The sequence below is a fragment of the Musa acuminata genome, chromosome BXJ2-7 (assembly GCF_036884655.1).
Source record: "Musa acuminata AAA Group cultivar baxijiao chromosome BXJ2-7, Cavendish_Baxijiao_AAA, whole genome shotgun sequence".
Classification (NCBI taxonomy): domain Eukaryota; kingdom Viridiplantae; phylum Streptophyta; class Magnoliopsida; order Zingiberales; family Musaceae; genus Musa; species Musa acuminata.
In genome coordinates, this window is record NC_088344.1 from 23,214,265 (window position 1) to 23,237,158 (window position 22,894).

The following is a 22,894-nucleotide window of genomic DNA, read 5'->3' on the forward strand; positions in this document are numbered from 1 at the left end:
TATTTCTGTGCATCCTTTGGACTAATGCAACCAACCTGGTATATTCGTGCCAACCTCTGTGGCGAGGGGTCCTACGTCTGTTTCCGAAAAAAGCAAATCGATTCATGAACGAAATTAGATGAGATCACTCACGCTGACTTCCATCACGTAGCACACGACGGACAAAATGGATGCAGTACTACTGGACTTCATCACCGAAAGGAAGCAAGTCGCAGGCGACAGACACTCTATCGGCTTATTCAAACATTCAAATGTTGAATTGTGGAAGTCAGAGACGCCGTGCAAACGAAGAAAAGAAGAAAGCCAAGATTTTCTCGGCTCCGTCCGACAAGCTGTCAACTTATAGATTCTGGTACACCGACAAGTTGGATTGTGCAGACGAGTCCAATCTCTTGCTTCCAGCCCCTCGTGTCTGAATGCTCCTCCTCCTCGCTCGTAGTCCCGTAGATGCGATGAGCCAGCTGATCCACGTCTGCATGGCGTGCGTGTCAAGTCCCTCGAAAACAATTATCAAGATTTAATAGCCAATTACAGTATTTATCATTAGTTTCTTTTGGTGGTGGAATGGTGAAGAAGCTGGAATCGAGCTGGATCAAACATACGAAGTCGTCCTCGATGTACCGACGCATGCATGTTTAGATATCAGGCATACGTACGTATCCAAGTGTGGAGGATATATGAACGCTTGCTTCGGAATGTTTCTCCACCAACTCCCAAGTATTGACATCCTACACCTTTGCTGTTCTCCTTGCTGTCACCGCGACCTACCACCGCACGTGTCCGTCCATGAACCAGTTGTCGGCACACCGGGCCAAGCCCGCTGGCCTTTGGCAGTCTCCTTCGCCCTCGCCTGCATCCATGGTGACCTACTGTTAGAACGAAGAGATCTGCTCCGTGCTCATGCACATGGTTTCTTTTGTGTGAATCGAACTTGCAATTCGACACAAAACCTGAGAATATGAACAGAAGCAGAACGGCGAGAAGTTCGAGTCAAAGAGAGATCTTGAGGAAGAGAGCACCGGCCGGCCGAAACCCACCGTCCCTTTTGTCAACCCCCATGCTGGCACCTTTTCAAACCTTGCAGAGTCCAGCAAATGGATCTCTTGGAGTCGGCGCCCGCTACGATTGCTATAAATAAAGCTTCTTAGACACGTCCCTTCCTGCAGAGCACAAACATCCATTCCTTCTGCCGAAGAAGTTTGTGGGCATGGCGATAATTATTAGTCCACGAGGATGCCGTGTGGCCATCATCGTCATCATGTTCTTCTTTGCACTCTCTTACCTGCATGTGGTACAAGGATCGAGGCCTATCCACGGTCAGGGCTTTGATTCACCGTCCTTTCCGGCTCTGATGCTTGCAAAAGCCAAGTCAGGGCCGAGCGCCAAAGGTCCGGGGCACTGACTGATAGTTTAGTTCGATTAATATTGCTCCCATGCATGTAATTTAGTCTGCTTTGGATCCATTAATGTTGTTTACCTTTGGAATTAAGATCGAGTTTGATTCTTTAACTCTGATCGACAACCATTGTTTTGTACTCATTATTTGTAACCATGCAAAGAAGGTTGGAGTTCGATCGATCGGCCGGCATCTGCTTATGAATGAATGAAAGATGAAGAGCCTCATGAGAAAAAGACATAGCAGCAGTCAACGAAATCGTATCATCATAATATTTGGTCTTCAAAAGGCTTTTTGCATGCTTCTTCGGTAAAAGAAGGAAAACCTTAATGTCCTGTAGAGCTTTGGTAGTTTATCCTATATTTATTTTCCTAGTGTCATACACCCGAATCCAAAAAATCCAAATCCAAACCCGTCCAAACCAACCCAACCCAACCCAACATATAGCCGTTACCTCCGCAAACATTCTCCTCTATTTATTTATGTATTTATTTATTTATTACCATATATATTATAATCTTCCCGTAGTAAATCCGCCCGCCCGATTTCGAAGCGCTTTCCCCTCTCCAACGGCCATCATCTCTCTCTCTCTCTCTCGCTCTCTCGCTTGCTCTCTTTGTCTTCATTTCCTCTCTTCTATTCCGCCCCGACCGGTCACCAAAGACCACGCATGCTTCTCATCGAATACTTAGTTCTCTTTCCTTTCTTCCCGTACCCACACACATCATCGTTGACAATCCCATCGTCCGTCGTCAGTGGCTACGCCCACGAGAGGGACACCACCGAGACAGAGCGCTGCCGGCGACGACGAGGAGGTGAAAGCGAGGAACACAAGGCGGCGGCGACGGCGTATGGTGTGCGATGCCAAGCGACGCCGCGTGAGGCTGTTGCAGCCCTCCGCGTCCGCCCTCCACCTCGACGCCGCTTCCCCCTTCGCAGACGGCAGCTTCTCCTATTTCCGCCTCCCCGCTGACCCGCTCCTCCGCCTCTCCGTCCTCAAATTAGACGGCTCCTCCTTCGGTAGCCATTCCGTTCTCGTAAACCCCTTCTCCTCTGACGTGTTGGTTAATTTGGTTAACTTGCCTATCGATTCCCGGGCAGATGTGCAAGTCGCGAGGACCGCTCGCGTGCTGGAGCTCAAGGAAGCCGTCGAATGCCTCTTCAGTCGGCCTTCCAAAGATGCAACTACTTCTTGGTATGACCGATTGGCTTTGTTCCTCGCTTTCGTTATAAGACTTGGAATAAACATGTGCACACAAATGTTCTCTCTTTGTGATGAATGCCACAAGATTCCTCTCTACTCTCAAAGATTGTTCTTTTATGCTAATATATGCTGTGCCGGTTCACATTTAGGGCTATAATTTTATAGACGAGGGCTCCTCTCGATTTCCTTTTTCCTTGTATCGATGTTGTGCCTTTAACAGGTCTCACGTATGGGGTCATTTCTGCTTATGCTACAACGAACATAGATTAACGGATGATAAATCGTATCTACGGAACTTTGGGATCAGAGATGGAGATCAGGTCAGCAATATAAGCCTTGTAATTCAGTAATTTGATGCGGATGAGAAATTTTGCCTCATTCTAGACTTAAAACTTTGATTCAAGTCCTCTTCGATGCTTTTTTGGTTGATGATGCATTCTTTTACTGCTGGTTCAAAACCTAGATGCCAAATATATCTGATCATGAGATGTAACCTCGCGTGCATCACCTCCTTGCAATTGCATTCGTTTATAAGCACTGTTCATTCCATGCCCTGCTTCATTAATGTCGCCTTTGTAGATTGCGACATCACCCCTTTCCCTTGATATAATTTGATGTGGACTATTTGGATTCATGTAAGATCAAAGTTCCAGTTGACCAGTGACCTTAGAAATTTCTTGAGTAAGATTGTTGAGTATGACAGAAGTGATCTTGCATTCTTAAATGATTATAAGAGAGTTGATGACCTTTTCTGTCCAGTTTGTATTTCTATTCTTGCGTATACATGAGGATGCCAGTGAAGCACAAAGGAGTTCTTTGATATAAATTGGTTGAAGAATATCCTGCAACTTAGGCCTATGGGAACTTGCACATCCTTTTTGGTCCTTATCACACATGTATATCTGCAATTGAAGGAAACAATGCTCCTACATTAAATGATTATACACATATGCAATGATAATTGTGATATATCTGATTCTCATAGTAATAGAATTATGATTTTGTCAACTATCAAGTTTTATAAGAAATTGAAGCCATATGTTTAGAGTGTACATGCGATGAATAAACTAAAAGGCAGTTTTGATGTGTTAGTTGGACTGCCATGAGTTACCACTAAATCAAAAAAAGTTTCTGGAAGGAGAGTGTTATCCTGTTTCTTTTTACACATATTTTCCTATATGAAACATCTTGTTCTTTTATCTGTCGAGCGAGAAGTGTCATCACATATCACTTTGTCTAATCTATCTTAATTAATGACATTTTGAACTATCCATGAAAATTTTGTATGATCGGTTATATCAGATGATTCTGAGGTGTCACACTTGTGCACTCGGACTTCATTGCAGATACAAGTTATTGGTGGCAACTAACATAGACCTACAAATGCTGGGCCAGTACTGGATGATTCGATGTCAACATGAATGTCTTTTGTTATATGAACAGTCTGCATTTAGTATCAGCTTGTTGTTTTATGGTCTTAAGCATCATGAAATTGTTTCCAGCCTCAGCTTGTTCTCTTTTCTATCCCATGATCCAAATATTGTAGTTGTGCCTGCTGCCTCTTCCAGCTCTCCTGATAATTTTATGCAATTTGCAGGCTTAGTTTTTTTTCTTTGACATGAGCAAATGTTCGTTTCTTCTTTCGATGCAGCTTCATTTTATTAGGCATCTTTCTTTCGACCACAGACCAAGCAAGGGAAGAAGACCGATAAATCATGGAACTGATATGGAGCAACATAGAATGTAAGGTCCTCACTATTCTTTTCCATGTTCATTAAGATTGTTGGCTTTACAAACCTTAATGTATACCTTCATTTGTTAGGAGAAGTATCCAGAGATGGATATAGTGAGTCATTCGATGGAGCTCTTTGCTGAATCTTAAAATTCCAGTTCTTTTCTTTTTCCAAAGGTCATTTACAGGGTCAAAAGTTCATGATGAAGTTGAGGAGAACGACATGGATAGGGATCATAACGGAGTTGGTTCTACTGAGTATGTGGATGAACAATATGCTCTTGACGATAATGATAACCAGATCAGATGTACAGAATTCAAGTTCGGTCATCTATTTCGTGGATGGTTTTCCTACTCCAGACTGAAGAGATTCCAAAATCATGGTGCAGGTTCGTTCCAAACTTAGCAGAATCACCCAAAGTTGGTTCGAAGTGACACTGGTAATTCAGCAAATGAAATCACTTCGAAGTAGTTTTTTGCTCTTTGGGTGTGCAAACAAGGATGCGAGCAGAGTTTTTGCAACTCTAGAGATTTGGTTTTCCTGAGCATAGTAATCTCAGATGATTTATTAGTGCAAATGATTCAATTTTGTTGCAACTTGTTTTGGATATAATAATGAAACATATCTTCTGATTGTCCCTATCAACTCTTTTGACAGTCCTAATTACCTGAAGGAGTGAATCAAAGAGATGAGACCGACTTGTACTTGTCTTGGCTCCTACAGCAAATTTTAATGCCCCAGAACAAGAATCAGATCACACTTTCTATCACAATTGGAGGATGATCCACATCCATTGTTCCTTTTCACAATGTTAAGATAAATGTTCGGGAACAGTCATCACATCAAACATGATTACATGGCTTAATGGAGACAGTCCAAAACTCATTAGAAAGTTCCAGCAAGTGACAAAATGAATAACATAAACGTAACAATATGGAAGACAAGAACAGAAGGAAAAGAAATATTCTTCAGCATGTTCTAAATAATATAGCCAGACATGAGGAATCTACATCATTCTGTTTGGAGTTTCACATCCATGGTTGAAGATGATAGAAGAAATTTATTAAGGTGGAATAAGATGCATACTACTGTAATGCAAGAGCCTCTCTAGAGAACAGGTTGGCAGGAGAATACCAGCTGCCCCGACCAGTAAACTGCAACTACGAGTTCAGCGACATGGGGACATTTCCAGCAAAAAGACAGGGAAGAACTCATGCTTTGATTGATGGTGAAACATGGAGACAGCCAATTTAGGGTTTCATTAACAAAGCTCTCTTCTTTCCTTCACTTGAAGGAGCCTTTCAGCTCCACCTATGTTAATCGACATGATCACAGATGGATTAGTACTGGAACAGCACTGTGACATGCATTCATCGAAATGATAACATGTAGCGTAGCCTAATCGATGCCCTATATAGATGGTCTCTAAAGATGTATGATCAAGAGGAGCAAGCTTGATTCACAATGGAAGTTGCATCATAAAGGAAACTTTCTTGTCTTTTATCACCTAAATATGTAAAACTCTCACCCTATGAGACATAAAATGCCAGCCTCGATGAAACCTCATACGTACATCTATCTCCTTCGATGCTCTCATGAATGGGTTTCGTCTACGGGCTGTTTGCTTCACGAGCAATTCTTCTCATATGCGTTCTTGTAGGAGTTATGTCAGATGCAGCTTTCCCTCCTTGTCCTCGAGAAAACAAGCGAAAAGGAAGGAGCGTCGAGATCCAGAAAATAGAAACAAAATATTGGTGAGGTCAAACGAATTTGATCTTCTGATAGCCACCGAAGTACAAGAATGAAACAAGATAGATGATATGGAGATAGTTGCTAGTACGTACATCAAAGGTTTCATCTCAATGCTATTGCCGGAAAAGAAACGAAAGGCTACCTTCTGTCAGACCAAAACCTCAGGAGAAGTCTAACCTGCAATAGCTAATTAATATAGGAAACACAGACGAATTCTTGTTCGTCACACGCAACAATGGACTGAGAAATGGATCGATGCATCATTGCAGTTGAAAACCATGTGATCGCAGAGATGAAAAAGAAAAGATCGCTACTAGGAACAAAGAAGACGAAGTGATATTGGCGCGGCTCAATCCGAGAAGGGCTTACGGTCGTTTCGTAAGCCGATCATCGGATTGAACCTCACCAATATCGCTTCCTTCATCTATTAAAGTCAAATACCTGTGAGCCGGCCTCATGAAATCCGATAACCTCGTCGGTTGTGGGCATTTATACCTTGTTCTCGGAGAACCAACCACATGAAGGATGTGGAAGCACCTATGATCGATGCTTTCTGAGGATGGCCAATGGGTTTTCTAGCTTCCCCTTCATGGATATGAGCAGTCAAATATATTGGCCGGGTTACATTAGGTCACCAACCAACGAGGAGACAGGACATGAGATACAAGTGGGTGTGAATATATACAAGGAGGAGACTCGGATGGGTCGGAGGAAGGGGAAGGGCGTGAAGCAATTAATGGAGGAAGGCATGGGAAGAGGAAGGTGAGGGGAATGATGGAACGAGGAGTGCCACCATGAGGAGTGGTGACAAGCATGCTTGGTCTGTTCTACTCCAAACCAAACCAAACAGATCCCACCCTATATATCATTGTATTCTTGTACAGAGCTATAAACTTGCGCATGCCCACTGGGACGACACCAAACTACTCCTTTTCTTTCACGTACTCCATTTGGTCGACGCTCCTCCCGAGGTAGAAGAAGCGGAGGAGTCGAGAGAGAGAGAGAGGAAGAAGAATCTTGATGGTGTGACATTTAGTGGACTTGCGGAGCAGGAGCGCAGAATGTGTGTGCCGGGAAAGAAGGTCGAGAAAGCAGGTACAAGGAGGAGGAGTAGATTTCTCTCTCCTCTATCTCCCACTCCGATCCGATCCGATGCTTCGACCTTTGAACCACGAGCGGCGACAACGGCGTTAAAATGGTTCTGCCATGACACCATCGCCGGGGACAGCCCATCTTCGGGCTGCTTCTTTTCTCTTTGGACACAGAATCGCCCTGGAACAAGTTCGAGGTCCCACCGAAACCAGATCCACCATACATAGATCACATTCCCTCTCTCTCTCTCTCTCTCTCTCTCTCTCTCTCTCTTCTCTAACATGGTGTAAGGTTAAGGTGGTGGACAAAGAAACATCCATGTTTTGCGCTCACCAACATAAAGACTGTTTCGCGGATTTCCCCGTCTCCTGCACATGACCCTTAAAGGGCTCATGCTTCCTCGTTATCTGCAATGTCGATTATTATAACACAAGAGTGTCATCTGCATGCTAAAAGTGCAGTATGCATCTTATCATGTATACTGAAAACGTCAAGAGAAGCTCAAACTTGGAGCTCAGGTTGTATGCATGCAAGAATATTAGGCAAATAAGTACTGATCGGAAGGAGCGGTTAAAGTAGCTTCTCTGGAAGGAGCATTTGCATGCAGCTTGCACCTTTTCTCCATCCTCATGATCGATTCTTGGACTGTCGCCTTTCATGGTGTTCTTTGTACCGCTGACACTGAATCTTCTTCTTTAAGGAGGTGCCACCCACCCATGGCTTTCTCTAGCTTAATATATAGGTGAGCAATTATGATGAATCACAACACCTTTTGTAAAGAGGACCACTTGGATCGATATCAAGTTCGAGCCAGAGCGTGTTAGGGGAATTAAGGGAGGGGAGAGGGGTCCCTTTGCTTTCCTCCTCTTCCCCCCATCCCTCTCCTCCTCGCTCTGCCTCTGGCGGACCGCCTCGGCGTGAAACGGAGAGAGATCGGGAACGAAAGGTCTCTCGAGTCCCATGTTTCGATCATGCTGTGCATGTCAGCTACTCCTTCCTCCTTTGTCCGCTTGTGGAGACAAAAAGGAAGACATCTCCATGTACGAACGACGGAGAGCTTCCACAAACGTTGTTGAAATGTTAATATTTATCCAAATATAATGGGATTATTTTGAATATTTATAATAAAATATCAAATATTATTTCATATTTGAAATATATATATACATCATCGATCCCTTGTATTTTAAGCCAATGCGAATTTATAAATATGGTTCAAAATTTTGTATTGGTCGATGGTAAAAAAAAAAAATTCATATGATTAAATTATATGTAATTTAATTTACTCTAATAAGAATATTATATATATACATATATATTCATCCTATTAATCGAATATTAGTTTTATATATGAATTGATTAGTGTATGATTGCATAAGTAATCGCATGATGTAATATATATATATATATATATATATATATATATATTTTTTTTTTTTAATAAAAATAAAAAAAGGCCCATTTCCACCTCGGAAGATTAAAATTGGGTAAAAATGGAGTTTTATGGTATAAGTACATAAATAATGAACCTCCGCTCCCTCCTCTTGCGCCCTCTCGCCGTCGCCGCCGTCACCATAACCGCCGTCACCCTCTTTGTCGCCTTCCTCCACCGCCAGAGTCCTGCTTCTTCCCCGCTGCCGTTATCGGATCCGATGGCGGCCCGCAGCTTCGTCCTCTGGCTGCACGGGTTGGGCGACTCCGGCCCCGCCAACGAGCCCATCCGCACCTTCTTCTCCTCCCCCGAGTTCAGGCTCACCAAATGGTCTTTCCCCTCCGCCCCTCAGTCTCCCGTCTCCTGCAACTGTACATCTCCTCCCTTCTCGGTTTCGTCTTCTCTTGATATCCATTTGTTCTGATTCATCAGATCAAGTCATGGAAGATGAGATGAATAGATTAATCTTGCATTCGATTATTCCTCTAATTTCTTCGTAGTTCTGGATGGGTTCGATTGCTTTATGATTTACACCATACGCCTACGGGTTTGCTGTGTGTTGGATCCAAGAAAATGGCATCTCTTTTTCTTTCTTAAGTAAAAAAACAGAAAAAAAAAAAAAAGGGTTTCTTTCCATTCTAAGTCGATCTACGTAGTTGGCTACTCCGATCCCATTCCATCACTTTTGAGAGCGGTATCACTAGTCGAGGGTATCACCTGTGGGATGGTGTGGGAAAATTAGGGCGCTCTCGCGTCTAGGGTTTATGCTGTTGGAGGTACCCTTCTTATTTGATACGTCGGGAGGTTTATCAAAAGGATGGTTTTCTTCTTTGTTTGATTTGGGTGATACTGGACGAATAAGCATTCCTCTAAAATCTGGCTGTGAAATCCAATACATTCAAAAAGTGGAACATATTGCCGCATCTTGGAATATAGTCTCTGCTTCTTCTGGGTCTGCACTGTATGATGCTTGCTTTCTTTCTTTGCAGATGGTGCTGTGATGCCTTCCTGGTTTGACATTTATGAGATACCTGTGACTGCTGTAAGTTACAACTAATTTTTCGTCAGATGCTAGTGTTCACAATGGATGTAATTTTTTGGTCTAGGCTAGATTCTCTTGAATAGTGACCAAAATTCCTGCAAATTAAAAAAAAATGTAACTGCAAGATTGCACTTGTTAACATTGAACATAGAAAATTGTAATTTCCAGATAAACTGACCTTATCGATCTTGGAAATATCCATTCACTTCAGGATCATCCGGTATTTTGGCAGTTTAGACGAATGTTTTCAGATATCATAAGTGCATCAGTCTTGAGAATCATCTAAGCATAGTTACAAAAACTATGATTTTATCAGTTATGGAGTAGGAAGGAGTTACCTTGGTGCAACTGCATCTTAAATCAGCTAATCTTGACTCATTTATTGCCTGATAAGGATCACATGTACTAGTTGAAGTTAAAGAAACCATATGAGCTCCTGGATTAGTTGGAGTGACCATTTTGAATGCATCGCTATGCTAAAAAAATGTGACACTACCAATATTGTATTCTTATGCCAATGAGAAAGTACTACATCACAAGTCAGTAAAGATATAATCACTCCTTCCTTTACATTAGATGGCCAACTAATGCATTATTAGGGTTCTCTAGAAAACTACCAGAACAGCAACTTGGGAAGTATGAACAGGGAGAACTCAAAGCTGGATGAGGTGATTGATGAGTAATCTAAGCTGCTAGGTCATTCACCTATGTTAAATCTAATGACAGTTAATTTTTTTGGTATTCTCTCCTTTTTACCATGAACCTTTGAAATTCTTGTTCTGTTTTTATTGCTTTGAACTATATGTTGGTTTTAATGTGAAGCACTGGAGATTTTAACTTGTGATATCACATTGCTCTGGAATATATATTTTATACTTTGTGGTTCTTTGCTGATGAGAATTGGGTGTTTATGATAAATGCTTTAGTTTACAGTACAATTCCTTGTTATTTAAATCATAACTCAAATAACTTCCTTTCTCTTCCACTGGTGGGGTTCCTATGTTTTTCTAATTCCAATTTCTTAATTAAATGAAGGGTGATCCCTGGGTAGGGGCACACTGGATTTCAAATTGCCTCCAGAGGAAAAAAAGGGAAGGAATGAGCATTTATTTTTCTTCTCTTTTCAAAAAAATAAAAGAAGTATGTAGGACAAAAAAAAATTAATTACTTCATTCAATTGATACAAATTAGCATTCTCTCTGTTCAAGTAACAAGATCCTATATTTCTGAAAAAAGAATTAATTTTAAAGCAACACAGGATCCCCATTTAAGGTGATCACCTTTGTGTATATATTCAGTTAGTTTTCTGCTTGCCCATATGGATGCTATTAGTTATTCCTAGTGATAATATGTTTCTATGCATTTGGTTGACACAAGCCCAACATCTTTCTCTTTCTAAAATTTTTCCGTCTATCAATTGGATTACAAACCTTCCATTGCTTTCTATCTGCTGTCCTCCACATCTGGAGGTAAAATTATTAATTCTTGAGCTGTCCCTTTTCTTTTAGCTTAAATTGTCACAACTTTCTATGATAATTACTGTAGTGCATACTCTGAACTGCATTCTGATTTCACCAACTATCAGGAATCTCCGAAAGATGAAAATAGTGTCCTTAAAGCTGTTCAGACCGTGCATGCCATGATAGACAAGGAGATTGCTAATGGAATAAGCCCTGAAAACATATTTATATGTGGATTTAGCCAAGGAGGTATAGAGAATTTTGCTACTTATTGATCGGGTTGCGAGTACAAACTTTTCAAAGCATGGAAGTTGCTCACGGACTAATGATTGTTTGGTAGGTGCCTTGACATTAGCAAGTGTGTTGCTTTATCCGAGAACTCTAGGAGGCGGTGCAGTCTTCAGTGGATGGGTTCCTTTTAATTCATCAATAATAGCACGCATTTCTCCTGAAGCTAAAAAGGTAGTTAACTATTCAATTTCCACTTCACTAGCATGTTTAGAATAATTTCTCTCAGGTTTACTTCATTTGCCGATGTGACCATTATTACTACTTGTGTTGTAACAAACACCAAACTATGATAAGTATTGCTAAATAGATGCCAACTGTACCTATTTAAGAATTGTGTCCATTTCTCAAGTTTGGACCAGCATATGTAAGTTTGCAAGATAGCATCAAATTATTACTATGAAATGATCAATTACATATGTAAGTGGTGAGGTGCTAGGATCTAGAAATACTTACGGCAAGAGCCAACATCCTAACTGTGTTGACCCATCAAGGGCAACAATTTGACACATCTTAGGTCATAGATTCTATTTCGGTGTATATACCAAGCATGCTAATTAAATATAGTGGTGACTTTTGGCATAGCAGTTGTGCAGGATGGCATGGCCCTTGTGCCGATCCATGTTACCATATATAGCTTTGAGGGCATGCCATAAAACTGAAAATCTCAACTTTGAAATTGGGAACAAAGATGGTTATTATTACCAGAAAAGAAGTGCTGAGAGTTGGGGCTTTCTACAATGTGTTGTAACAATATGCCAACATTTATATTTCTGTTTAAATGAAAACATCTGATTTGAATTTACATTGTCATACTTGCAGTACTTTCTTTCTAAGGCTTTGAACCACTATGCCTAAAAGGACTGTTGTAAAAATATAATGTGACTATCAAGAAGACCGAGACGACAATTTCCATGTGCCCAGTCTAGATTGGTCTCCAGCTCATTACACTAAACCGAGCATGTGGGTGTAGATACTAGATACTTGGATACTGTTTTATATATATTTGTGCAACTATTAGTTGTGATGAGTATTTAAGTTGACAACTGTATTTAATCCAACTATTAGTTAATATGAACGGAAAAGGCGGCCTGTACTAAGTTTACTTCCGAAGATCATTTGTGTAATTTTCAACCATTATGAACTGTACTAAGCTTAGTTACCTCTTTTAGTTACTCCAGTTTCATACGCAACAGTATGTGCCTGTCAATAATAAATAAAGGTCGTTAATGTCTAAAAATAGCTTCATAGCCTGATGCAAATTGGCGATTGATGAAATGGATGTACAAGTGGCATATTATAGGATGAGTTATAAAAATGGTCAACTATACCACTGCAGCATTCATGTCTCCATTTTAGTGGGGGCTGGTGCAAACTGAATTTGTGAATCAAAAGGTGGCATACTTAAAAAGACTATCCTGTTGTGCATTTAAGCTACTATTTTTACACTTTTTTTTTTTTATATAAATTTGGTAAATACTGATCCTTTATTCCATATATTTAAGTGTACTTATGTTGACCCTTTGCATGTAACATATGATCATCCGAGATCTTTGCAGACACCTATTCTGTGGTCTCATGGTTTGGCTGACCGAACCGTGCTATTTGAGGCGGGGCAAGCAGGACCTCCTTTTCTGGAACAAGCTGGTATGAGTTGTGAGTTTAAGGTAATTTCTGTTCTTTGCCTAGCTTTTTTGCTTCTGTCTGAACTTTATCCAACATTTTAGGTAATTTACACATGACCTACGTCAGTCAATTATCTTGTTGAGTTGTTGTAGGCTTATCCTAATGTCGGCCATTCAATCGCCAACGAAGAGTTGAGGTACCTTGAATCATGGATCAGGACACGCCTGAAGAGTTCATCGTGAAAATTACTGGTGTCTTTTGACGACGGCCATGCTTGCCCATCAAAGAAGCAACTCTGCGCCTCGCTCCCTTATCATTTACGTTCTGCAACTATTTATGGTTATCCATGGAGGAGTCACAAAAGCACCCTTCTTCTGTGACACTCGGTGAAATGGTTAACAGGCGAATTAATTCTCTGCAGAATGAAAAAGATATTGTTCTTCTTCACTACACATCATTCCATCAGAGAAGGAAAAAGACATCGTTCTAACTTTCTGAATCTTTGTTTGAATGACTAACGATTGTTGCATGTAACCTGGAAAACTTTATTCCTTTCTTCTGTTGTGGTTTTGGCGACGTTGAGCCATTCGTGTTTTTGTGTTCCGAGGAAAGTTGGAAGAATAGTAGTAGATGGGAGTGTTTAAAGAGCTGATAAACGCATCAGATAGTGTCAACCCTGCAATCGGACTTGCTAAATGAGAAAACAGCTTGCATCGAGTTTATGACTGATTCTCGACAGTTCTCCCCGTCCATATCAATTGTTCATATGCGCATCAAAGCCAGAGAGATGTCAACCCAACTGGTTTGCCAGAGAGAGAGAGAGAGAGTTGGATCTCCATCCATCTATGTTGTGTAAAATCTACTAGGGAAATAATGTAGTTTCAGCACAGTGGACCGCGAGCCCCCGTCTCCGTGTTAAAAGATGAGGAGCTTCCTCATGTGTTTCTGGATTGCAATCAACTAGCACTCTCTCTCTCTCTCTAGCGTAGGTCGGGTTGGATGAAGTGTCAAATGCAAACTCTTTCACCGGTCACTATTCTTTGACCCATTCCACAATCCTCGATACCGAATCACCGTAGTCAAAAGAGTCTACATTTTTTTATACCCTGACACGACCAAGTGGGTCTCCCTCTCCATCTCCATCTCTCCACCAGTAGATCATTCTTGTCTTCCGTGCATCACCTGACTTCCTCTCCTCTTCTCCCAGTCTCTCCCGTCGTTGCCTCTTTGGTGCTTATAACCAGCCCCCCGGCATCCCCCCACCTTTGATTCCCTTCTTCCACCGCAGCTCCCAAAAAGAACATGGTACAAACCAGTCAGTAGCCTGTTCCTGTTGTATTGGATGCCTCAACAGCAACCTAAGAGCTAACAGTCCCTGTTCCCAACCACCCATCCTTCTTCCTCCATTCTCCCCCACCAAACCTCGAACTCAAAAGGAACCGTCTTTATTATCCCCCCTCGCTTGCCTTGGCGCTGAGACTTTTGCCTTCTTTGCTGGTGGGGAGATGAAGAACCTCAGCAACGGGAAAGGACGGAGGATCCACCCGACCCCACCGCCGGGAACGGCGCCGCGGGACCACCTGGCGGCGATCCCTGCGGCGTTGTTGGCCCTGGTGGCGGCGCTGACGGCCGAGGAGAAAGAGGTTCTGGCGTACTTGCTCTCAGGCGGCGGTGGCCATGAGAGGGGCAGCGAGCGGCGGCGGCTACGGCCGCACCCCCCGGAGCTGGGCTGCGAGTGTTTCTGTTGCTACAAGAGCTTCTGGGCGCGGTGGGACGCGTCGCCGAACCGGCACGTCATCCACCGCATCATCGACGCCGTGGAGGAGAGCTTGGAGTCCAGGGAGCGCGAGCGCGGGGGTGGTGGCCGCCGCCGCCGGAAGCGCAACGGCCGTCGTGGGAGGAAAATCGCCAACTCGGCAGCTGTGGCGGAGGAGGACGACGATAGCTCGAGGGTGGACCCGAAGGGGTTCCTGGCGTTGGAGGGTGAGCACTCGGGGGATGATGATGATGGTAGCGTTGACGACGATGATAAAGAAGGGGACGTCGATGACGAGGAGGAGGAAGAGGGCACGAATGGTGTCAGCAACCCCAACGGCAATGGAGGCAAGAGCTCCGTGAGGAGATTCATGAGTTTTATCTGGGCAAGAGTTTGGGGAGTTTGGAATTGAGCCAATGGGAAGATAGAGATGACAAAGAAAGGATTTTTGGACATTGGAAAGGTCAGTTCCGATGCTTTCTCAGTCTTCTCTCTTTGATTACTCTCTCGTTTCTTTGTCGTCAGGGTGAAAGCTCTCTCTCTCTCTCTCTCTCTCTCTCTCTCTCTCTCTGTTATTGTGTATCTTCATCATTTTGTCGTAGTGATCAGCAACCAAACACCTTCTGCTTCATGTAAAGGACAGATTTTAAGAAGAAACAAGTCATAATAAGTTTCTTTTTCAACACCATCTGCTTCATTCATTAATATTTCGAGAAATTTTTGATTGAACGTGAAGAGTTTTTTGGAGAAGATTTCAGTCTGTGATGCAGAGACACACAATGCAGCCTTATGATTGGGGAATCATCGCTCCGTTCGTTGTACGATGGAGCAATTAGTAGAGTCTCTATGTCAATTCGATGCTTGGAGCCCTGCTCTCAGTTTTCTCCTGGCTTTACTCTGTTCTTGAAAGCCAAATGTTAGGCTGATCGAATCCTACTGTGTTACAAATCTTTTTTATGCGGGCACTGTCAAGTAGTTGTTGCATTGCATATGGCTTGGCATCACAAAGAAGCAAATAGCCACCAACCTTTGCTCACCTCTTCTTTTTGAGCTTGCCATGGCATATATGCTCTCGATCGTGGCCCTCTTTTCCTTTCTTCGTGATGCCCATTCCGGTCATCCAGTTGCTAAAAGGCGTAACAAAATCTCCTTCACAATCTCAAAGCTCCTTTTGTCCTCGCTACAAAGAACACACGCTCAGCATTCGGTGCTTTAACGTTCAGAGAGAGAGAAGATACTGCCGTCTTCTGCAGTGTGGAATTAATTACCATGCATTATTTTGAACATCATTGTGGCTCCTGCTGCCTCATTGACCTGTTCATACGAAGACTTTGAATCCAAACATTATCTTTGATGTATCTATCGGCTTTTATGGTGTTGAAATGATCAGTGGGTGCTGCTTGCTTCCATCGGTACTCACTGAACCAGAACTGGTTGGTCCTACGTGATGATAAGAGCTCATTGCCTTACCCATGGTTTGACTCTGGATCTTCTTCTTAGATTCTAAGGGGCGACTGTGGTGAAAGCAGCACATCAACCTGAAGAATTATTACACTGGTGAAAGCACAACTCAAATATATGCTTCGAAAAGTCCTGCTGCTGAATTGGAATGAGTCAATGGTCAATTTATCTAATGATATAAAACAAACCGTGCAAAGAAAAGATGCACATTACTCGTAGATAACTTTGACCGGCATATTTGAGTTCAATGGTCGATGGTCGATTCATAGATAACTTTGACCGGCATATTCGACTCTAAAAGTCACCACAAAGAAGAAGAACATCAGATTCACATTAATCGTAGGACATCTCCCATTAAATCAGTTCAGAGTTCGATAGATGATCGAGGTGGTCGACTTAATCTCATGTATGAGTATGATTCTTCTCGTACATCTTATCACATAAATTCCTTATATAATTTCCCTCATCTTCTCTAAGATACGCTAGAAAGAATTCTGTCGTTATCTTTGAGCGTGCTCGATCCACATGAATGAGAAAAGTTGCAGTTCATCTGATTTCTGGATTGATTGCGGAATACTAGGAGCAAAAAGACAGCATTGCAGGATTACAATACCCATCGTTCATAGACGTCATACACTGAAGCAAGAGAGGAGGAGAGACGCATACTGCCGCTTCAACCTTGCGGTCAGGCCTGCACGGGTATGGATGAAGTGGTCGCAATGCAGCCCTTGAGGAGCTTGAAGAGGGAGTTCCCGATTCGCAGCTCCTGCTGCACCAGAACCGGGAGGCCTTCCTTGAGGCGTTCATCGTACTTCTCCAACACCGACACGATGTAGTTGAAATCCGGCCGCCTTGCCGGATTCGCCGACCAACAGCTCTTGATGAGATTATTGAGCACAGGCGAACAGGTCGTCGACAGCGGCGGTCGCAGACTCTGAAAAGGACGCAACCCAGCAGCGTACGTGAGCCCCTAAATCTCCGACTCCCAACCATAACATAAGCATCTTACCTTCTCCGAAGCGGCATATGCAGCCTGCACCGGTGTCATTCCTTGATACGGAACCAGAGCGGTGGTGAGCTCCCAGAGGACGATGCCGAAGCTGTACACGTCCACCTTCCTGGTGTATGGTTTCTCCTTGATCATCTCCGGGGCCATCCAGCGATAGGTTCCCATGTTCCCCTTGGATTCCCGGCACTGAGTTTCCAGGCAGGAGGTGCCGAAATCAGCAACCTTGACTCGCCTCTCGTCGTTGAGGAGCAAGTTTTGAGACTTGAGATCTCTGTGAATCACGCCCTGCGAATGCAGATACTTCATTCCCCGAGAGATGTCGAGGGCTAATTGGAGAATGGTTTCGGTCGACAGCGAATACGGCTCCTTCTTGTGCAGATACATCCGCAGAGTTCCTTGAGACATGTACTCTGTTATGATACAGTACACGGGAGGCTTCTTGCAGGCTGCTATGAACTACAAAGACGAGAGTGAGATGCGACGGGCTCAAACCACAGACCATGGACGATCCCCATCTCTAGCGGTACCCAAATCACAACTAGTGTCGCTTACCTAATCGAGCAATTTGGATTGGGACTAACCTGCACTACGTTTGGATGATAAAGGCGGGAGAGGAAGGCGACTTCGGAATTGAACTGCTGCTCCAGCGTCGCTCGCTTCTCCTCGTCCTGCTCTGGAATCCTTACCATCTTCACGGCCACCGCCCGTTGCTTGTAGATCCCTCTGTATATCCTACTGTTGGATCCTGAAGCAAATTTGTTGCCGATGAAGAGCTGTGAAAGATCAGCCATCCATTCCTCTCTTTCCCCTCCCGCGTTGGCCTCGGAGCTCTCGGCATTCCCGGGTTCCAACAGCATCGACCACGATTCCAAGCTGTCCCACCTCTTCTTTTCCATGATATCCATTTCGGAGGGCAAGAGGTTCCTCTTGGGCCACCGAGAAGAAGAAGGAAAAGGAGAGGAGGGGGAGAAGGAAGGAGGAGAAGTGATCGAACCGGCCCTGCTCTTCTTGCCCTGCCTCAGGACCGGGAAGCAGAAGGCCATTTCGACCACCGGGCTCGCCCTAGCGGGTACTAGCTGAAAGAGGAGCTGAGGCTCAGGCAATGGAAGAATTGCCACTGCATCCTTGTGGGAAGATGGCAAAGGTGGTACGTAACGTTCATCATCAGATGTTTGCAAGACACGATCTTTGGTTGGAGAACAGGTAGCCAAATCAAAGTAACTTAGAAATGACAGTTGGTAAGCTCAAGAACACATGGAACGGGGGAAGGTGATGAGTTCTAAAGATGTCTGAGGAGATGAGCATGAGTTCTGACGATGTCTGAGACACAAAACCATAGAGAAAACTTAGTAGACAAGCCAAGCTCTGGAACGAACCAAGGCAATGATCTCGAGCCTCGAGTAGCGAGTCGCTACCGAGAGAAAGATGGCCTTTTCTTGAATCATCGGAGATTTGGATCTTCAAGAGGGAAGAAGAGAGGTTTGGCTTCCGAGAATTTAGACAGCGGTACGCTATCCAATCATGAAAAGGGTACAGTTAGATGGGCAGTGGAGATTTGTATGTGCCGTGTCTCCGCTTTATCGTCTGTTCCTTGTGGACGCTGCAGCTTTGTGCATGATTCTGCGAGAGCCGGGAGGCGAAGAATGTAAAAGGCATCAAGGATGTCCCGTGATGTGGTGGTTCAAAAGTGCACCACCACCATCCATCCATCCATCCATCCCTCTTCTTGGCTCTCTCTCTCTCTCTCTCTCTCTCTCTCTCTTTTACCTTCTTCTATCCGCCCTCGAGAACTTGTCTTTTCCCTGTGGCCTTCCAACTCATGGGAGAAGAAAGGGACTACCAGTACCTCCCTTAGCACCAGCCCACATGATGCCTTCACACTACTGTTGTTTCCCTTCTCCTTCCTCTTGTTCCTGTCAGCTTCCTCGCCACCACAGGTTAATCCGAAGCTGCTCTCCGCACATCTTAGAACAAGACGCAGTCATCACGACACACTTGGGCCTAAGTTCCGAGGACGTGTCCACTCCCGTGCCAGTAACTCGAGCTGAAACCCTGAAAGTGCAAGCGTTCATTAATTCAACCTGATGCCATCCGGTGTGTAAAGCTAGTTTTCATGGATCATTTGCATTTTTATCCCATCTGTAAAGTTCTCTGTTTTTTTTTTTTTGCCTTTCAAATCAAGATTATGGTTACAGCATTCTGAGGTAATGTGATAGAAAATAGTCACCTCCTTCGGATCGCCATCATCCTTACGATCGATTTCATCGATGAAAAGAACAATCCTCCAGTGATAGACAATTCTTGTGATAAGATCCGGAGATGGTTTTTGATCCTTGCTCTTCTTAACCTGCTTAGATGTGAATCTACCCCTACCTCTCAGGGCCATCCATCCATGTGCATGGGAGACTCTATTGTGCAATTGCATTGATTTTAGTAAGAAGAAGAAGAGAGTAAAGTTCCAACAAAGAGATTGCATTTGCATCATCTCGGTTGGACATTAATATAGTCCACAGGACTGCTCAACGCATTCAATCGATGGGTTTCCTTGTCTTTGTCTTCGTGGCCATTCCCACCAGAGGCAAACCACAAATCGGTCGAACAAACCTCACAAAAAAGGCCCACTCGATCAATTGCATTAAGAGCTCACCGCTAACACCCTTGACCCGAACGACTACAAGTAGCTAGCCATCCCCGTCCGTCTCTCGTCGGCAACACTCGAGCTCGAATACTTTTTGTGGTGGCGATCGATCGTTAGCAGAAGAAAGAAACCAAACCAATGGAAGGGAAGAAAGCCCAGTACGGTCTGAGGGTGATGTTGGTGGCTTTTGCGTTGCTGCTGGCGTGCAACACCATGGCCGAGGCAATCACCTGCAACGACGCCGTCTCGGCTCTCATCCCTTGCGGGTCGTACCTCATCGGACAGGGCGGGGCAGATCCCAGCCCACGGTGCTGCGAGAGCGCCCGGGCGCTCAACCGCATGGCCTCCACCGTCGCCTCGCGCCGCCAGTTGTGCGAGTGCCTCAAGCAGACCGGCCCCTCGTTCGGCGTCAAGCCGGAGCGGGTGCAGCACCTCCCTCCCTTCTGCAAGATCGATCTCAGCATGCCCGTCAGCCCCGACGTCGACTGCAGCCGGTACGTGATGTTGCAGCCATGCATAAACGTAGAATGTCGGAGTGCTCCAACAGCTGCTCCACTTCTCTTCCGTCATCTCACGACCTTCTTCTTCTTCTTCTTCTTCTTCTTCTTCTTCTTCTGTTTGTGCCGTGCAGTGTTGCATGAGATGATGGAGAGAGACCTACACACTACCGCGTGGAAGGGGGCAGATGGTTTAAGTTGGCGTGCTACGAATAAATGATTTCATATGGCAAGAGATGGACTGTCGCCAGCCACTGGCATTTTCGTCTCTTACATTTGGCTTTGTGGTTTGTGATGTTCGATGAGTGCCAATGCTAATAATAAGTAAGCAGTAAGTAAATAATAGTTCATGGTGTTGATGACATGATGTGTGTTTATGTCCAAACAAACAAAACTTACCGCCCATCACAGATGGTGGACTATACTGTATAAACGAACTCAATCCTCCATGTTTGAGTTCCGGATTCGTTCAATCCTCCATTAAAAGGACCACAGTATATGCCGTCACTTCCGGATTCGTTCAATCCGTCCTCCTCTGCTCTCCATGCACCCTCTGCTGACCCTATTCTCTAACTCGAAGCTACATCGATTGTTTTGCTGTGTAGTTTTCTGCTAGTCGAGGTCGACATGACACTTACTTTCTCTTCTGTCAATCGACCCCTCTCCTTTTCTCGAAAGATGCCAAGACCACTGGAGAACAGCAACAAATGTTGGGCTGCAACCGAGACAGATCATATCATTCGATGGGACAAAGTGGAATTTGATGCGATGAGCAACCCGATTGCATAAAGTCAAAGCCAATCCTACTCCACTTCATAATCAACAAGACGATGAACCTAACCAAGTATATAATGAGCACCTCGAGCCCCAGTGATCTTTCACAAACATCGAAGGGCATGCAGCAACATTGATCACACCGGAGAGCTACATCTATCTACTTTACACTTTAATGGAAACTCGCAAAGTTATTCTGCAAGCCCAAATGTTTTTAATTGGAGAGACAAGCAAGCGGTCATCGTCAAGAACGATCAAATGTAGGCGAGATCCACTTTCTTCTGCGCTGCTGCAACTGGTGGCCGAAGCAGTTGCCTCTCTTTTGTCTCTGCCTTTACTCACAGCACTAACAGTTCATCAGACTTGGTGGTCCTGCACGAAAGCATGTTATGGAGTGGCTTTGGGGAAACGCACTGCAGACGAGATTTTTCCTCCTCGTCCTTTTCAGCTGCCACTAGTTTGAAGGATTGAGTTCCAACAAAAGCTTGCCATTGCCGCCCGTTTTCCACCTAAAAGCAACCAATAATTGCAGTGCACCTTAAGGTGTCCACTGCAAATCGGCACACGGAATATATTCCGCTTGTAAAATAGATGTTTTTGTTATAATTTTACACAGAATTAGGAGTTTTTTTCTTGTCGTTTTCCATCTCCCAAAGTAAAACTCCCACCTTCATGCAATTATATTCTTTTCAGCAGATTATCCAAGTCCAAGTAGCACTTCCAACTTCACTTGTGCTGCAGCAGACATCCCCAGAGGCAATTGCAGCTTCCACTGCAACCATCCTGGAATTCTGCAGCGGCAATATGCCCGCACAAAAGCAGGCATGAACAGTTGGCAGTACTCATTCCGGTGGTAAGGGAAGGAAGTACGATTGAGAAGCGTGACAAGTTTATTGCTCGGATTATCCACATCCACAGTAGTACAGACTCTGAACCGTACCATCCCATCTCATTCTAATCTCTCCCAGATCGAACACCCATCAAACCGACACGGACGCTAAGATCGAACAGGGAAAACCAGAAGAAGAGCAACGTGCAAGCACCGTCGCGACCGTCCTCTTCCTCCGGCTCTTATTACAGTCACGAAATCTACGCTAGCGAGCGGCCTGCTTTTTGGGCAGGGGAGGTGGAGGGATGACATCGGGTGAAGAACCAGGATAATTGGCACGGTTCTTGGAGCGAACCTTCTCGATGTACTTCTGGGCTCGTGCGTCGACGCCGCCGTCGCCTTCTGTGCCGGCCGGCTGCATCACGTACGTGATGGTGCTTGGCTTGGGCTCCGTCTGCCGCATGTCCACCGCCGGCTTTTTTGTTGGGCGCTGCGGCGGCACGGCGACGTCGTGGTTCCCGCGACCGGGCCCGAGAGTCAGGTTGGCCAGCGCGAGCGACGACATCCTCACGAAGTTCATGGCTATCACGGAGGAGTTCTCCAAGATGGTGTTCTTGGGCCTGCTGGCCATGGCTCCTGCTCTGGTTTGCGAGTGGGTTGAGGACACGGGAGATCGAGTGGCGGTGTGATATTTAAGGAGGCAATCGCCTTCTGCTGTTGTTAGTATGGAAGGAATAATGGGCGGAAATCGACTGACATGGTTAATGCGTCATGTATTCTTTAGCTGTTAACGTAAGCTAAACGATGCAGGAAATGAAAAGGCCGCACAGGAAGCACCAAACACCCGAAGGCTTCCACGCACGACAGGAGATCTACCGAGAGACGGCGACGAGAGATGACTCGGA

At 44.5% G+C, this 22,894-nt stretch overlaps 5 protein-coding genes across 6 annotated transcripts; 4 read left to right on the forward strand and 1 right to left on the reverse strand.

Annotated features, from left to right (window-relative positions):
• The first annotated feature begins 975 nt into the window (after window positions 1–975).
• On the forward strand, window positions 976–5,066 carry LOC135616166 (uncharacterized). Its single transcript, XM_065115351.1, has 5 exons — window positions 976–2,416; window positions 2,498–2,591; window positions 2,821–2,920; window positions 4,252–4,343; window positions 4,510–5,066. Exons 1-5 carry the CDS (start codon window positions 2,248–2,250, stop codon window positions 4,736–4,738), a joined length of 684 nt encoding a protein of 227 aa, XP_064971423.1. The 5' UTR covers window positions 976–2,247; the 3' UTR covers window positions 4,739–5,066.
• A 3,614-nt stretch (window positions 5,067–8,680) lies between these two features.
• LOC103982487 (probable carboxylesterase Os04g0669500) lies at window positions 8,681–13,520 on the forward strand. 2 transcript variants are annotated; one of them, XM_009399427.3, is made up of 6 exons: window positions 8,681–8,980; window positions 9,599–9,651; window positions 11,237–11,360; window positions 11,452–11,573; window positions 12,959–13,066; window positions 13,178–13,520. In XM_009399427.3, the coding sequence occupies exons 1-6, from the start codon at window positions 8,701–8,703 to the stop codon at window positions 13,265–13,267; spliced, it is 777 nt and encodes a 258-aa protein (XP_009397702.2). In that variant the 5' UTR covers window positions 8,681–8,700; the 3' UTR covers window positions 13,268–13,520. The 2 variants fall into 2 exon arrangements, with proteins under 2 accessions (XP_009397702.2, XP_018682936.2); XM_018827391.2 differs by having other exon boundaries at window positions 13,152–13,472.
• A 1,010-nt stretch (window positions 13,521–14,530) lies between these two features.
• LOC135616374 (uncharacterized) lies at window positions 14,531–15,193 on the forward strand. The gene has a single exon (XM_065115561.1). It carries the CDS (start codon window positions 14,531–14,533, stop codon window positions 15,191–15,193), a length of 663 nt encoding a protein of 220 aa, XP_064971633.1.
• A 1,579-nt stretch (window positions 15,194–16,772) lies between these two features.
• Window positions 16,773–19,445, reverse strand: LOC103982480 (serine/threonine/tyrosine-protein kinase HT1-like). Its single transcript, XM_009399416.3, has 3 exons — window positions 17,833–19,445; window positions 17,252–17,707; window positions 16,773–17,176 (listed from the first exon to the last, which is right to left on the reverse strand). Exons 1-3 carry the CDS (start codon window positions 18,292–18,294, stop codon window positions 16,928–16,930), a joined length of 1,167 nt encoding a protein of 388 aa, XP_009397691.2. The 5' UTR covers window positions 18,295–19,445; the 3' UTR covers window positions 16,773–16,927.
• A 359-nt stretch (window positions 19,446–19,804) lies between these two features.
• LOC103981321 (non-specific lipid-transfer protein-like) lies at window positions 19,805–20,750 on the forward strand. Its single transcript, XM_009398011.3, has 2 exons — window positions 19,805–20,383; window positions 20,521–20,750. Exons 1-2 carry the CDS (start codon window positions 20,028–20,030, stop codon window positions 20,528–20,530), a joined length of 366 nt encoding a protein of 121 aa, XP_009396286.1. The 5' UTR covers window positions 19,805–20,027; the 3' UTR covers window positions 20,531–20,750.
• The last annotated feature ends 2,144 nt before the right edge of the window (window positions 20,751–22,894 follow it).

Excerpts from the sequence above, each read along its gene's own strand:
- LOC135616166 (XM_065115351.1), top strand. The coding sequence starts at position 2,248 with ATGGTGTGCGATGCCAAGCGACGCCGCGTGAGGCTGTTGCAGCCCTCC. Across the intron at positions 2,592-2,820 it reads AAAGATGCAACTACTTCTTG|GTCTCACGTATGGGGTCATT; the intron begins GTATGACCGATT and ends TGCCTTTAACAG. Across the intron at positions 4,344-4,509 it reads GATATGGAGCAACATAGAAT|GTCATTTACAGGGTCAAAAG; the intron begins GTAAGGTCCTCA and ends CTTTTTCCAAAG.
- LOC103982487 (XM_009399427.3), top strand. The coding sequence starts at position 8,701 with ATGAACCTCCGCTCCCTCCTCTTGCGCCCTCTCGCCGTCGCCGCCGTC. Across the intron at positions 8,981-9,598 it reads GTCTCCCGTCTCCTGCAACT|ATGGTGCTGTGATGCCTTCC; the intron begins GTACATCTCCTC and ends CTTTCTTTGCAG. Across the intron at positions 11,574-12,958 it reads TTTCTCCTGAAGCTAAAAAG|ACACCTATTCTGTGGTCTCA; the intron begins GTAGTTAACTAT and ends AGATCTTTGCAG.
- LOC135616374 (XM_065115561.1), top strand. The coding sequence starts at position 14,531 with ATGAAGAACCTCAGCAACGGGAAAGGACGGAGGATCCACCCGACCCCA.
- LOC103982480 (XM_009399416.3), bottom strand. The coding sequence starts at position 18,294 with ATGGCCTTCTGCTTCCCGGTCCTGAGGCAGGGCAAGAAGAGCAGGGCC. Across the intron at positions 17,708-17,832 it reads ATCATCCAAACGTAGTGCAG|TTCATAGCAGCCTGCAAGAA; the intron begins GTTAGTCCCAAT and ends TCGTCTTTGTAG. Across the intron at positions 17,177-17,251 it reads CATATGCCGCTTCGGAGAAG|AGTCTGCGACCGCCGCTGTC; the intron begins GTAAGATGCTTA and ends CGTCCTTTTCAG.
- LOC103981321 (XM_009398011.3), top strand. The coding sequence starts at position 20,028 with ATGGAAGGGAAGAAAGCCCAGTACGGTCTGAGGGTGATGTTGGTGGCT.